At 39.9% G+C, this 15210-nt stretch overlaps 3 protein-coding genes across 6 annotated transcripts; 2 read left to right on the forward strand and 1 right to left on the reverse strand.

Moving 5' to 3' along the window:
- The first annotated feature begins 370 nt into the window (after positions 1 to 370).
- Positions 371 to 8340, forward strand: LOC115742174 (flowering time control protein FY). 2 transcript variants are annotated; one of them, XM_030676301.2, is made up of 18 exons: positions 371 to 770; positions 1286 to 1377; positions 1650 to 1718; positions 1813 to 1917; positions 2133 to 2228; positions 2320 to 2402; positions 2575 to 2646; positions 2723 to 2820; positions 3946 to 4005; positions 4085 to 4145; positions 4226 to 4313; positions 4461 to 4524; positions 4699 to 4777; positions 5656 to 5745; positions 6132 to 6220; positions 6432 to 6901; positions 7083 to 7331; positions 8005 to 8340. In XM_030676301.2, exons 1-18 carry the CDS (start codon positions 575 to 577, stop codon positions 8074 to 8076), a joined length of 2133 nt encoding a protein of 710 aa, XP_030532161.1. In that variant the 5' UTR covers positions 371 to 574; the 3' UTR covers positions 8077 to 8340. The 2 variants fall into 2 exon arrangements, with proteins under 2 accessions (XP_030532161.1, XP_030532162.1); XM_030676302.2 differs by having other exon boundaries at positions 372 to 770; positions 6435 to 6901.
- An 897-nt stretch (positions 8341 to 9237) lies between these two features.
- LOC115742187 (immediate early response 3-interacting protein 1-like) lies at positions 9238 to 11015 on the forward strand. 2 transcript variants are annotated; one of them, XM_048278437.1, is made up of 3 exons: positions 9241 to 9399; positions 9884 to 10065; positions 10164 to 11015. In XM_048278437.1, exon 3 carries the CDS (start codon positions 10167 to 10169, stop codon positions 10398 to 10400), a length of 234 nt encoding a protein of 77 aa, XP_048134394.1. In that variant the 5' UTR covers positions 9241 to 9399; positions 9884 to 10065; positions 10164 to 10166; the 3' UTR covers positions 10401 to 11015. The 2 variants fall into 2 exon arrangements, with proteins under 2 accessions (XP_030532184.1, XP_048134394.1); XM_030676324.2 differs by lacking the exon at positions 9884 to 10065 and having other exon boundaries at positions 9238 to 9399.
- Positions 11016 to 11228: 213 nt separating this feature from the next.
- LOC115742184 (two-component response regulator ORR9-like) lies at positions 11229 to 13528 on the reverse strand. 2 transcript variants are annotated; one of them, XM_030676319.2, is made up of 5 exons: positions 12573 to 13502; positions 12347 to 12453; positions 12175 to 12252; positions 11693 to 11763; positions 11229 to 11594 (listed from the first exon to the last, which is right to left on the reverse strand). In XM_030676319.2, the coding sequence occupies exons 1-5, from the start codon at positions 12871 to 12873 to the stop codon at positions 11402 to 11404; spliced, it is 750 nt and encodes a 249-aa protein (XP_030532179.1). In that variant the 5' UTR covers positions 12874 to 13502; the 3' UTR covers positions 11229 to 11401. The 2 variants fall into 2 exon arrangements, with proteins under 2 accessions (XP_030532179.1, XP_030532180.1); XM_030676320.2 differs by having other exon boundaries at positions 11461 to 11594; positions 11697 to 11763; positions 12573 to 13528.
- Positions 13529 to 15210: the final 1682 nt, after the last annotated feature.

A 15210-nucleotide genomic window follows, 5' to 3' on the forward strand; every position in this document is an offset into this window, starting at 1 on the left:
AAAATATTTTTAAATTATTTATTTTTTCGCAAAAAAAATTGAATATCGAGAAATTTTTTCGCTATGTATTATGGTTACGTGCGAAATGTCTTGTCTCCCTTCTAACCAAGATAAATATGGAATGAAGTGGGGGGAATTAGCGTTTATCCAACATAAGGGTAGTTTTGGAACGTAAAAAAAAAAGAAAAAGCGAGACGAGCCTCGCTTTTGCAGTTACAATTTGGATAGTGAAAAATAATGAAATAAAACAAAATCCAAATTTAGGTCGAAAGAAAAGAAAAATAAAATCCCAATTTCGGTAGAAAAAAAAAAGGAAGAGAAAATCCCAATAAAACGGGGAAGCTCCCTTCCCGGGCCAGAAAAGAGAAGCCTGATGGGCTCAATTCTTATGCAGTCTCCTTTTTCCTTTCCCGCTCTTCTTCTTCTCCTCTGCGTCGAAGAACAGAAGTGAGCTAGGGTTTTGAAGGTCCCCCCATTCCCTGGTCTCCGGTCCACCTGAGCGAGCCACACTCCGCGGGAACCACCCTCCCTCTCTCCATTCGCGGGAGATTGCAGTCGCCGCGCATCCGTAAGCATGATGTACGGCGATCCTCAGCAGCAGCAGCAGCAGCAGCAGCACCCAGGTGGCGAGTTCCACCGTGGCCCACCGCCGCCACCGCCTCCGATGATGATGAGGCAGCCCTCCGCTTCCTCCACTAACCTCGCCCCTCCGGATTATCAACACCACCAGCCTGGCCCGCCTCCTCCGCATCAAGCTCATCCATATGACGGTACAGTGTCTGCATCATATGTACATTTGTGGCATTGGATGTGTCATCGAGAAATGTATTGCCCTAGGGATTGGCGAAGGGTATAGTCTGTTCGCATCTTATTGGATTTGGCTATTAAGCTATTGGCATTCTTGCTTATAAGTCGGAATTATCAGAAGCTTCTGTTTTACCTGGCTAGTAGCATGTGCCTGTGTGTGTCTGAAACTTTGGAAGTGTTGGCCCGTTGCAAAAAATGTTGCCTCGCCTCTTCTTCATACTGGCATGGACAATTTAGAAGTTCTTCTGCATTATTATAAGAAATAGACTGAGATATTGATCACTGATCTTTTGGAGCTATGCATTGTATGCAAGTGCAATACCATGAATGACGAATTTTGGGAAGAAATGACTAGGCTAATATTAGTTAGTGCTGGAATGATCTATTGGGTTCTCATACTGTTATGAATAATGTTGTATGCTCAGGAGAATGATAGGAGAATCTCCTTTCAGTTTCGTCTTTCTGTCTTTATATGCAGCTCATAATGATAATTTTGCTGCGAAAAGAATGAGAAAGCTTACACAAAGGAGGGCAGTTGACTACACTAGCACTGTTGTTCGGTATATGCAGGTATCTTTCTTACCACCTTGTGCATACTCCTACTAAATGCAGGTGGTTCGACATCTCCTTGTGCCATTGGTACTCTCTGGTTTTCACAAAAAGCTGCATGCCTTTTAATTTTTGGCTTTTTCTATCTAATAATTTTGTTTTCTCTGAATTGGTTGTATAAATATTACTTACCTCCCTTTAGATGCTTTTAATTTTCTGAAGCTGTTAGTCAGTTGAGATGCTGTGCAAGTCTGTTTGAGTTTGGTTGTGAAGCTTGTAACTGTGTTTTGCAGATTCGTATGTGGCAGAGGGATTCTAGAGACAGGACGGTGTTGCAGCCTACACCAGCTGCAGCCATTGATGTGGGCATTATCTGTGCATTTTTTATCTTTCCCCATTATATGTTGAATTGATAATTTTTGAGGATCTTTTATTATCTACCTATCCTTCATGCAGATGTTACCAGCTGTTGCATATTCGGATAATCCTTCTACAAGCTTTGCTGCAAAGTTTGTGCATACGTCCGTAAACAAGAACCGTTGTTCAATCAACCGAGTTTTGGTGAGAGAAATCATCTTTTAGAGTGGGAAGATATTTCTTTTTGAAGGAGAGAAACAACCTGCTTCTTGAGTTTATACATCTTTTGGACCTAGCATATAAATTCTGGTTTTCCTGCTAAACTTGACCAGTACTTGTCATTTAAGTTCTTTTCCATGCTGTGGTAGGCCCACAACTTTCATCTAATTGTTTGCTGACCTTTTCTTTGTCTTTCTAAGTGGACTCCTACGGGGCGGCGTCTCATTACAGGTTCTCATAGCGGCGAATTCACTCTTTGGAATGGACAGTCCTTCAATTTCGAAATGATTCTTCAGGTATTATTGTGGCCAGGTCTTTATTCCTTGTTTTTGAGGAACCAGGAGGAATGTTTAGTTAATCGGCTTTGGTGCATTGTCTGATTTCTAGGCACATGATCAAGCAATTAGGTCAATGGTGTGGAGCCACAATGACAATTGGATGGTTTCCGGTGATGATGGAGGAGCTATAAAGTACATCATTCAATAGTTCCCTTTTTTGGAGGACAAATTTTCACATATAAATTATACTGCCCCTCCCACCCCCCCCCACACACACACACACAAAACTCATGGATGCACAAATGTGTTGATCTCAGTATTATCATTGACTTATGTAATTGTGTTTGGTGGGAATATCTCTCAGGTATTGGCAGAACAACATGAACAATGTGAAGGCTAATAAATCTGCTCATAAAGAATCAGTTCGAGACTTAAGGTCAGCCTTATGAATGCGTTGTTTATGCCTGCACCCTAAATATATGGAGCATGTCATGATTGAACTTTTGCAACAGCTTCTGTAGGACAGACTTGAAGTTCTGTTCCTGCTCTGATGATACTACTGTTAAAGTCTGGGACTTCGCTCGATGCCAAGAAGAGCGTTCGCTATCTGGTAATGTGACCACACTCTATTGCAAAATTGTGTTACTTTTGCTCCATAGTCAGTATGGAGCTATCTCCCTTGCCTTTTCATTTTACATTAGTCATAGGAATTTGCATGGTGTGTTTTTTAGTTTGAGCTTTGGTGAAGTTGCATGAATTATCTGCACCTTTTGTTGGTTATAAATGTTCTAAATTTCTGGAGTTCCTTTGGACATGCAAAGAAAAACATAGTAATTCACTTTAATTGTCACCGTAGAATTCTTTTGGGAGTTTCTTCCTGCTGTACAAAGCTTACTGCTTATATTCATGTACTTGTTCCATTTTTCAACCGTCTTGTTATGTTTAACATCATTTTAATGGAGATTGATAGTTTGTTTAGTGTTTGACTAGTTTTGAGTTCAAAGAGGAGAGTTGAATGGCTTAGCATCTTTTAATTTCTTGCAACTGTAGCGCAAGATGACATAGGTTTTGTAGAACATAATATCTTAAAAACTTTTGCGCATCCAAGCCATTTAGTTCCGAGAGCTGTGTATACAGTAAAAGGAGTTAATTTGAAAACAATCAGTCTTTTGAAAGAATGAGTTTAAAGGAGTGCATTCCAATTATGAGCCGGTATCAATCGAATAACTTTCTGGTAATGGTACAACTCCCCTTGGAAATCAACTAAACTGGTGTGCCCATTTATTGGTGTTCTTATTTCGGAGGCTCCTCCACCAAGGAGGCCATGGCTCTAAGACAATTGTTGGTTGTTAGTTTTGTGATGGGGGTCATGCATCCTTGGGTGAATCTACAGACTGTAGTTGATGTCTTGTTTTTTCAAACTTTGAGACAATTAAGTCAAATAACCATGGAGCTTTTGAATTTTTCATGTGAACTTAGGATAATAGTTCCCTATATACTAGCTTTCACGCATGTGACCTATTCCTCCCTGTTTTCACCTGGAATGACCAGATGTATAAGTTTCCTTTTTTCCCCTGGTACTGGCAGTTACATTTTATATAGATTATATGGCAGGAAAACTTATCTTTTGAGTCCTTTACTGTGAAATACAAGTGGTCTTTGTGTATATGTGTTATGCCAGCTTTGCTGACAATAAACCAAGACTTCTTTTTATGTGTGGGTTGAACTCAGGCAGGTCATGGTTGGGATGTGAAGAGCGTTGATTGGCACCCTACCAAATCGTTGTTAGTTTCAGGTTTACAAAGTTTGCATAATCTTTTCCCTAAGATTTAAGTTTCTCGGGCACCATCATCACTTTTTTTGCCGAATATTAGGTGGTAAGGACAATCTTGTAAAACTATGGGATGCTAAATCAGGAAGGGAGCTTTGTTCATTGTAAGTGCTCTGTTTCTTTGAACTTTTGAAGGGTTAGTTTATCATCATACTTTCTGAGATGTAATGCGTGTCTGTTGAAGTCATGGCCACAAGAATACCGTGCTTTGTGTCAAGTGGAATCAAAATGGAAACTGGGTGTTAACTGCGGCTAAGGATCAAATCATCAAGGTACTTTCTCAATTTGGCAGTCATTAAATGGAAGGCTTGGCCTTGATACTTGATTGTCATCAAGCTTTGTCCTTCCATGGTTTTTGATATATTTTTTGCTTTGCCCTCCTTCGATTGTAGACTAAGCATATTATTTTGTGACTGCAGCTCTATGACATCAGGGCTATGAAGGAGCTTGAATCCTTCCGCGGTCATCGGAAGGATGTCACTGGTGAGTAATGACCAAATGTTTTGTTGCTTGCTATAGTTACAAGTATTAGTTAGAGCTAGTTGAGTAAGATCCACTCTAGTTTCTCAGTATGTTGGACTAAAGTTGATGTCTCATTCTACCACATCGATACATTTGTTATCCATATTGAAACACTTACTTTTCAAATTTTTATAGCATTGGCTTGGCATCCATTCCATGAGGAGTACTTTGTCAGCGGGAGCTTCGATGGATCCATCTTCCATTGGCTTGTTGGGTAAACATCTAGTAGATATTTAAATACCATTTGGCCCACCTTGTCAAATGTTCTTTCACAGCTTGTTACTTCGCTTTGCAGACTAATTGTGTAAGCTAGTCTTAGTATACCTACATTACTATTATATTAACATAACTTCGTAGACAAAGTTGAAGTGGAAAAGGTGATTGGTTGAACAGTAGCTTTTGATAACATTCTTTACAAGACTTAACATCTAGTGATGGACTTGCCCCTTCCTAGAGGCCCTTAGGTTCTGTCTAGTAAACAACTAATGATGGACTTGCCCTTTCCTAGTGAGGTGTGAAAATATGGAATGTCATGTTTATGCCATCTGAGGAATTATTTCCTCTGTAGAATGTATGTCTAGTAGATGTATGAGTCGTTCTTCCAGTCAGGCATGAAACTCCCGGACTTCAAATAGATGTTCTACATGTACATAAAACATAAGGTCTTTGAACAATTTAAGACCTCATCTGTAAAAGTACAATTACCTTGAATGAGAAAGAACACGATACTTGCAGATGGACTAAAGTTGCTTTCTAGAAGCAAGGTAAAAACGGAACTTACCATGTCCTCCTCTAAAGTAAACTCACCTTGAACAGGAAGAGGAAAAGATACAGTTTTGTTGGACAGACTGAAGTTGGTAGTTGGAGCAAGTTAAAATGAGAAATTTAGTGGGACTTGACCTCGGGTCACTCTTAAATTGCGTGTAAATTCACTTTCATGCCACTCTTCTGTGGACTGCGTGGACATATTGGTTAATTAGTCAGCTCTGTTCCTTGGCTTATTCCAACAATTATTATTGATTTTATTTTCTTTTGTACTTTAAGTTTTTGGCCGTCTTTAGTGTCTTCTAACTGTCCGAAACAATTTATCAGGCATGAAACTCCTCAGATTGAAATACCCAACGCGCATGATAACAGTGTATGGGACCTTGCATGGCATCCTATTGGCTATTTGCTCTGCAGGTAAATCTGAGTTATTTTTATGGGTGCGCTTTGGGTGGTTTATACTTCTGGCCTTTTGCTTTTCCCTGTGATTTTAGCATCTGTACTTTGTGTGATATTGAAAACCACAAATCTTTTAGAACACGTAGACATGGGCATTTTGTCTTTTTAAAAAAACGAAAAGCAGTAATTTTTTTAAGGGACGGGAAAGCTAAAACTACTAATTCTAAGTTGTGGTAAACAAACCCTAAGTCCCTTTCATTTGCTAGAAAAGGTGTAACTGGGTGATCTGCTATCTTGTGCTATATTGTCTGCAATCACCTGTATTTTTTATGATTTCTTCAGTAGTGTCTAATTGTAACTGACTGATGCTCTCAACTACTAAACGTGTTTTGTTCTTACTGCAGTGGTAGCAATGATCATACGACCAAGTTTTGGTGCAGAAATAGGCCAGGTGATACTCCACGTGATAAATTTAACATGGGACCCAACCAAGGTTAGGTTCTGGTCTGTTTTGTGGACCCACTGTACTAAACTTAGTTGAACACTTCCTGGTTTACAGTAGACTTACTGCTTTTATCATATAGAGATGAGAAAATGCAATTCTTTTAGGCATGAGTTAGCATGTATGCTTCATCACATACTGAAGGATTTTATGCATCCGATGTTAGATATTCCCTCGAAACTAAGCATTGATCAATTTGTAGCAGGTTATGGTGAACAAAACCCTGCTCTTGCTGGCCGCATGCCTGGCAATTTCCCTGTACCTGAAACCCCAACAACTCCAGGACCATTTGGTGCAGGCTTGTCTCGAAATGATGGGACCATTCCAGGTGTTGGAGTTGCCATGCCGCTGTCAATTCCATCTTTAGATTTTTCTTCTCAGGGAGAGCAGAAGCAGCCTCTTCCAGGTTCAATGCCTGTAGGAGCTCCTCCTCTACCACCTGGTCCACATCCCTCCCTTCTTGCTGCTCATCAGCAGCAACCTTATCCACAAAATCCGCAGCAAATCCAGCAACAGCAACAACATCAGCCATTCCCACAGCAAATGGCTGCCTTGCCTATGCCACCTCCAAATATGGCACAGTTACAACCTCCATCGCATTTACCTTTGCTCCCTCATCCTCATCTACCTCGACCTCCGCCCCAGATGCCTCCACTTAATATGCCTTCACAGGTACCTTCTTCAATGCCTGCGCCTTTTTCAAATCTTCAGGAACTACCTAACATTTACTGCAAATGCATATATTGGAAAAAGGATATTTTCTTGATCTAATTGTGCCAGAGTTATATTGTCGGTTAAATTGTTTTCTCCCAGAAGCATTAAACACCGAGTGTTGCTTATTTTTTTATTGAAGGGCATGCAAGGTACAATGAATCAGATGGTTCCTCCCATGCCACAAGGCCATTTTATGGGCATGAACCCAATGCACTCGGGATCGTTGCCCTCAAGTGGTGGACCTCCAGTTGGTGGTTTTCCTGGTAATTTGCCAAATATGCAAGGACAAACGGGTGGAGGTGGGGCCCAAATGTATCCGACAGGTGGTCCGTTTAACCGTCCACAAGGTGGGCAAATGCCTATGATGCCAGGTTTCAATCCTTTTCAGGTATGACAGTCTAAAATGCTATGAGAAAAAGGTCTCGTTTTTCGCCATTAAATTGTTGAACTATCTTCTGTGGTTTTTGAATTATAACTGGGAAGCCTTTCAGAATTTTCGGTTATTGGCCGAATCTAATGTTCATTGTAAGAGAGGCCTTTTGGTTGGTAACTTGAGGATGCAGTTGCCATGACCTTAGATACTTCCATGTAGTGGTGAAAGGACCAGAGGGCATCGTGATAGAAGCTAGCTTAGAGGCAGTTCAAGGTTCTTGTTTATATTGTTAATCATGGTGACAGATGCTGGAAAATCTTGCTTCAGAAAATCTAGTGAATACCTATTACTGACTGTTAATTGAAGTACTTTAGGAGTTTTGAGTAGTAAGATTTCATACAAGACAGAAGGCTAATGACACAAAATGCTTCGTTTTTGTCATCGCTGCTGCTGTGAGAACTTTTTGAACTTTTCTCTTTCTAAGCACTACCTTTTATAAGCTTGTATTTGCACTCCTATCCTGTTAACATTTTGCTGGGTGACTAGATAATCATCTCATTCTATTATCAGTAGTATTATTTTCCACTGCGACTTTGATGCATTTGGTCATTTTTCTAAATGGCGATCGCCTTGGTAAGAAGCATGGTAATTCTGAATTGGCAGAAGCTGACCTGTATCTTCTTTGCAGCCTGGAAATCAATCTGGTATGCCTCCCCCGCCACCACCCGGTCCTCCACCACATGGTCAAGCACCTCAATGACTTCCTTGTGTCAAAGTTCGTCGCATTCTGAAGGGGCTTCATTATAATTTTTTGTCTCCTACTGTTGTAGTTCTGGTCTCTATTTTATTTTTCTTTCTTCCTTTCTGTAAAACATGTATCGAGCTCTTTTATGTGGCAATGCATCCAAAAACACTATTTGTGTCTTCTTGGTTCTTAGTTTCATGATCTGTTGGCAAGGGGCTAAGATTCTGAAGATGTTTTATTGAAGTGCACTTAATAGTCCAAGGAAAAGAATTTCTTGAATCTTCATGGCTGTTGACGATAATTTTGTTTGAAGATGTGGATGTGAATGGAAGGGGAGGACGACTAATTTGGTGTATAATGCATTTTAATGCCGTATTCTAGTTTTGTTTGCGCATGGTATCCCTTTAAGCTGTGTAGTTTGTATTAAAAAATGGGCCATACCAGTCGGTCGTGGTATTAAAAAAGAAGTCCAAATTAAGATCCGTTTGTAATAAATTTTAGGTTGTACTTCTTTTTTCTAACAATTTCGCGTTGTATCGGAGAATTGTTTCAATGACCACTCTTCCCATTTAGAAAGAGGGGGGTGGGAGTTCGAATCCTACCCTTTGATGAGAGTGAGGTGGAGTGCCCACAGTATGGCTTGTAAAGTAATATGGACTGTTTCAGAAGCAGGTTCATATTCATCGTATGGCATGATGCATGGTTTTTATGGAATCTCTTGGCTTCCCCACCCACGGTGAACCTCTCCTTGTGATCTGGGAAGGCGTTTTAGCTGCCTAAACTGAATAAAGAGGACTGCTATTTTTTCGGATTTGCTTGGACACCTTATTGAAAAATTCTTGGTTCATCGAAAGAAATTCCAAATTCCACCCCGAAACAAAGGAGCCGTCTTGATCGTCAAATTCATGATAAAGTCACCTGGACAAATTCTTTTGTATCGGGATATTCTACAATAATCGTAAAATCATAGGGGCAAAATGTAAGCTCCCCTGAATTTCCTGCAAATCCGTGCCCTTCGTAGCTGGCACCATGAAAGTCATGTGAGGGCATGCAATTGAAGTTTTGCCTAGAATTTGATCGGACTCAAAAGCAGGGGCAAATTGAAACAGATTCCAAAATGTCGGGGTGGATATTGAAGAAGTTGAAATATCGGGGGTCGATTGGCACAGCCTTAAAAAAATGGATGAAATTGTCCCGTTTCTAACAACCGGACTCAAAGCAGTTGTCTTGTCGCCGGATCAAAACTGATCTTGCTTTGTTGAAAGAGCTTGCTCTGTTTCGTTTTCTTCGACCTTCCAATTGTTGCTTGCTTCGCGCGTTTCGGTCTCAAGAATTGGGGTGAGTCTCCTCCCTTTTCATTTCAATCACAACGCAAATCGGATGGCTATAGCCATTTTCACATTCTTTTTGGTTATGAACAGGAAATCCTGGAACTGTGCTTTGTTCTTACAGCTGATCAATTTAGGTGGCAGCTCAGTGCTTTTGCATGCGATGTCTTGACTTTGTGGTATCTGTTGATGAAACTGGTTGGCCCATCGCGTTCTTATTCTGATCTTGTTTGATGTACCATCTCTCCGTCTGATCTTGATAGAACTATGTTGTACTCTTGTCTGGAGAATCAAGAAGAGAAATGTGCTGTCATAGAACCAAAATGGACAAGACATCGTTAAGCCCTCGCTTTGACGACATCTTGCAAAACTCGTCCAGGAAAAAGGAAACATTTTGTAAAACTCCGATAAATCCTGCATTTGCACTTGAACATTCCTAAAGCGATATCTGTAACATTCCATTATGTGATGCTGTGTTTGTTTTTCAACAAGAGGCATATGCAAAGAACAGTAATTTGATGACCATCTTGGACGAAAAGCCTTCTTCCCAAAGTGGCAATGGATGGAACCGTGTAATAGTATCTGCTGTGGTTTTGTTACCCTCCCCTCGCTTTAATTAGCTGCTACTTATTTAACTGGAAAGTGGGACATCACAGTGTTAAGCAAATGCTGGAAGGTTGGCTTTTGGAACCAGTTGCCTTGATTATCATGCATTTTTCTTGTTGATGCAAGCCTACAATTTCAGCAACTGATTCATAAAATCTCCTGATGCAGGGAATGGGTTTGTGGACGTTGCTTGAAGGCCTTTTGCTCTTTGCAAATGCGCTGGCAATATTGAACGAGGACCGTTTCCTCACTCCACGGGGGTGGAGTTTCCAAGAATTTCCAGGAGGCAAGGTCAAGTCACTGAAAGGGCAGGTTATTGGTCTTATCAATGCAACCCAATACTTAAGGGTTCCGCTTACCATCTTAAACGTTGTCAGCATAGTGGTAAAGCTGGTCTCGGGCTGAATTTCCCCACCAAGCGTAGATCTTTGCATAGATGTCCAGAGGTCGTATCCTCAATGCCTTGTCCGTCATTTTTGGAAATATGGATCATAGAATCAATCTTGCAGTACATAGGTTGTGTCGAGTAAACTAAGTTTTGTTAGTCAATAATGTAGGTCGTGACTCGTGAGAGGAGCAGGTGGCGTAAATTTGAAATGTGTCACTTATCAACTCTGAAACTAATTATCGTCCAGTTTCCGTCCATGTTGATGACATGCTCAATAACTACTCAACATCTGTTGATGACATTCTTTAATCATGTATTGAAGATGATGCTCAATTTATGGCTTCAAGAGAGAGCATTCTCCCTTCTTGTCCAGAGTAGAGAAATACTGGTATTCAGAACAAGTAATACGTTTGTCTTATCGGAGCTTCAAAGAGCATGGATTACTTTGAAAAATTATTAGGTACCTTTAGAGTCCATCCTTTCACTAACATGTCTTAAGGATCACCATTCATACAAACCACGTTAATGTGGGAGGATGTTGTTTAATTTTGGTGATGAATTCCTCAGGATTCCTCCGAGTCTTCCTCGATGCGATTCTAATAGTTAATGTAGAATCAGCTTCAGTTTGTGTAGTGAAGAGCCTCAGATTACTTCAAACTACCATTGTCCCAGAAACATCTTAATTGGGACAAAGAGTAAAATGACAGCATATGGACAGTCATTCGAGTTTTTCTATATTCTTAAAAAAAAAAAATGGTCTTGGGTGCATCAGGAGATTCAAATGCCCAATTGAGAGAGAGAGAGAGAGAGAGAGAGAGATAATGCCCTAAAAGTTTTGTTTAGAGAGAATCCTCTCTAACCAGAATTCTTTGTCTCCATTAAGTTTGTATGATCTATAGTTGAGAGAGACAAGACAAAGAGTATCTACATAGACCACATCTCAACGAGCTACCCTGAAGTTCTTTTCTCTGCGAGTGTTCACCACAAGAACCCCGCATTAGCTGTATCTAGTTCTCAGCTAAAACACTTCAGGGACATCATATCTTGTTCTTGTCCTCTCAGGTGATAAGATCTCTTCCCTGTCCTTCCTCTTTTCGCTGTTGGGATGCTGTTCTTTAGATCTCCCTCTCAACAAATGGGGTCGAAGCTTGTTGACATCTGATAGTTGAACTGGTTTGAGAAAGAACTCTTCAGCCCCATCTTCCAAGCATCTGATCAGGCATTGCCATCAAGTCATGTCAAATTCCATGGTCATGGAACATAATTGAACTTTGAAGTATTAAAGGAAAAGCAAATATTTTCCCCTTACTGGCTGATTCTTGAGGGAACATTCTCAGACGACATAATCACAACTGGTACGTCTTTGTAACTTTTCGATTCCTGCTCATTGAATAGATTTTTGTAAGGGCCATAACTATTAAGAAGTTAATTTAAATAATTAGCTACAAGTTCCACTCCTGAAGAAAATCCTTGCATGCTTTCGACCAAAAAAAAAAAAAAAAAAGAAAAGAAAATCATCGCATGTTCTCAAATTCTTGTGTCCTTAGAAAAACTATGGCCGATAACTTTAAAAAGTTTTGAATTTCGAGATAGAGGCAAGTACACATTAATTGCTGGGAGTTAGGGTAATACTGCATTAAGTATTGCCAAACTAGGTGAGAGATTTGAATTGGATCTAGCACAACTTGAGCACAGCCACTAGACTTTTGCGTGGCCAATCAACAATGGAACATTTAAATCATAAGAAGCGTAACCCAGACCGGAAAAAAAAAAAAAAAAAACCCATATTACCTTGATCTTTCTCAAGAGATCATAGCCTGTCATTTCTGGCATGAAATAGTCTGTGATGATCAAATTCACTTGTATCTCCTGCATATGAACAAGGGCAAAACCATTTGAATTCTAATACAGCCGGGACAAAAAGTACAACCAAATACAAGACAACAATCTTGCTGAAGCGTACCTGATTATGATAGTTTGGAGAGACAGAGGTGGTGTGTGAATTTCTGGCCTGCTCCGCATTCAGGCCTAGAAACTCCAGAGCCTTACTGCCAGAATCAACTGCGGTCACTGTCACCCACCAAGAACATGAACAAAATGCATAAGAACCAAACAAATTAAGAAAGATTGAACAATATCAGACCCAAAGCTCATTCATTCAATCGAACGGACCCATCAAAGACGGCTACCTTGATAAGAAGAGGTTTTGAGGAGCCTCTCAATCAGCTTTCTGTCAATAAGACTGTCATCAACAGCCAAGACGTGAAACTGCGACTCCGCGGTGACACCCATTTCGACTGGCGTTCGATCAGGAGCAACAGCAGCGAGGAATGACAAGGAGGAGGAGAAAAAGGATGAAGGAAGAGAACAGGGTGGTGGGTCAATTTTCAAATGGGAACCCATTTCGGAGTGGGAGAGAGGTATAAGAATCCCCTGGTGGGGGAGGATAAATCTTTGACAGTTTGGAAAGCAAGATCCGACAGATTTCATCCAGAATCCGCAGGATCTTCTTTGGGGGGGTGTTGATTTTTGAATTCGAGAACAAGCAAAGAAGGTGCTCTGTTCCACTATTCTATTTACGACTTTTGCGTGCCGAGGCAATCATCATATTCTACCGACCTTCTCGATTGTATTTTATGCATGAGGGCAACTCTTCAGGTGCGTCCAATGGCCTTTGGACCAGAGCTAAAGCTACAGTTCAAAAGGGCCTCCTCTCGCATTCACGATTGTCCACCCAAGACTGTTGATGCGGGAAACAGAGCCGATCGCTGTACAGAGTCTTATCCTGGTGCTTCGAATTCAAGATCAAATCTTTCCTCGTTTAACCACTCACGGTGCACTTTGCGAGCGTGATACATGAGCAGATCCGATCAGACGTGCCACCTTTTCCACAAGTCAAGTCGTGCTTGACTTGCTAATATTGTATTCAGATGAGGCGTTCTGGATCAAGTTAAAATCTTCCCTTGGTCCCTCCACTCCGAGATACACAGATCAAAGAGAAGATCTCTGCAATTGACCGCGTGAAGCAGACACCCAGGGAGACTTGTCAAAGAAAACTTTGAAAATTTCAGAGCTTTGAAGGCAAGAATCATCCATGATCTTTCCCTGTAATGTTCCACCACGTTCCTCTAGCGGGGTCCTCTTTTTCTGACCAAAACTAAAGATATCAAGAAGCAAGCATAGCATACCTTTTTTTAATTTATTGGACTTTGGGATAATTATATTTTGATTGAATTATCGTCCACGATAAATTATATCCCTTAAAATGAAAAAAAAAAAAAACAGAGCACGGTACGCCAAAAAATCTTTCTTTGAACTCGCCCAATAAAAAAATCCTTCAATTCTAAAAAAAGAATAAAAGAAATGATACATGCCGACGCATACAGTCAAAACACCTAATGTGCGGATGTTAACTTTTTCTAATTGCAGATAATTCTCGTAGGCCCTCTCGATGATGCGGAATGGGATTTTTTTCGCACGAAAATTATGGAATTTCCCTAGATCCAAATGAAAAATCTCGCAGATAAAAAATGAACGAAAAATCAGAAAAATTAAAAGTCTAATTTGTTGAGGATCTCCTTCTTTCATGTTGATTGCGTGCAGTTCTTTACTGAATTAAAAGTCTCTTTAAACTTGGCAAAAGTAAAACTAGTTCTCCACGATGAGATGGCCGCCGTGGGCCTTCACTGGAGGTCGCCAAAAGTAATTCCGCACCTTTTCCCACTCTCATAACTTTAATTTGACTAGCTTTATCGTAAATTTTTGGTTGACCAACCTCTCACTCTTAACTTAAGGTGATGTAGGGTCCATAGGTTAAGTGCATATTACCCCGTTTATTTTCCGAAAAGTGAATGAATATTTTTATAAAAATAATCACTTAAATTGTTTGAGAGCCGATAAAATATATTTTCACTATCGACAGTAATTTGTGCCCAAATATTTTTCCGAATGGTGAAAGTATATTCTATTAATATATTTTTACAAGGGATACGAGTGATTAATTTTATGAAAATATTTTTGTAAAATATTCGTTTTTCACGAAACAAACGTGCTCGCGCATGTTTATTTAGAAAAAAAAAAATTTATGATTAAAGGAAAATACTTTTCAAGAAATACTTATCTAGGAAAAGGTTTTCTCCTTTTCAAGTTATGAAATTAAATTTCTTTACTTTAAGCATGCATTCTTTTCTTTGACTGCAAATGGTTTTTCGTTGAGTGATCATTTTCAACAAACCAAGCGGGTGAAAATCTAGAAAAATAATTCAGGAGATATTCTTTATTGCTAACAAACTCATCATGATTCATTTGTTTGGCGAAGACGAATGATTTGAAAAACATTTTCCTTTGCTTATATCGCTTGAAATAAATAGTCAGTGAAAAATGTCTCTATCATCATCAACAACTTACGTCTAAACTATTTATGTGGATGATGAAAATATTTTTCATTCATTTATTTTTGTAAGAGAGATAAAAATTCATTTTTAAGAAAATATTTTTTAACTTGTTTATTTTTCACGAAAACAAACAGAGCCTAGTATTTCTCAACCGGGAATCTAGTTACAAGCATAGCCACTAGAGGTGTCAAAGGGCCGGGTCTCGGCTCGGCCCGAGCTGGCTCGAAGCGAACAAGTGCCAATCCCGATCCGACTCGAAGCTTCTTCGGGCCGGGTCGGGTCAGTTTCCTTTTTTTTTTTTTAATCAAAATCATTTGACATGTCCATAGAATGAAAGAATATAAAAAATAAAAATGAAAATAAGATAAATTAAAAAGAAACTGTGGGTGAAAAAAAAAAGTCGGAACCGAGCCGGCCCGATCCTAACAGTACC

This window comes from Rhodamnia argentea, chromosome 5, assembly GCF_020921035.1.
Source record: "Rhodamnia argentea isolate NSW1041297 chromosome 5, ASM2092103v1, whole genome shotgun sequence".
In the NCBI taxonomy this organism is placed as follows: Eukaryota; Viridiplantae; Streptophyta; class Magnoliopsida; order Myrtales; family Myrtaceae; genus Rhodamnia; species Rhodamnia argentea.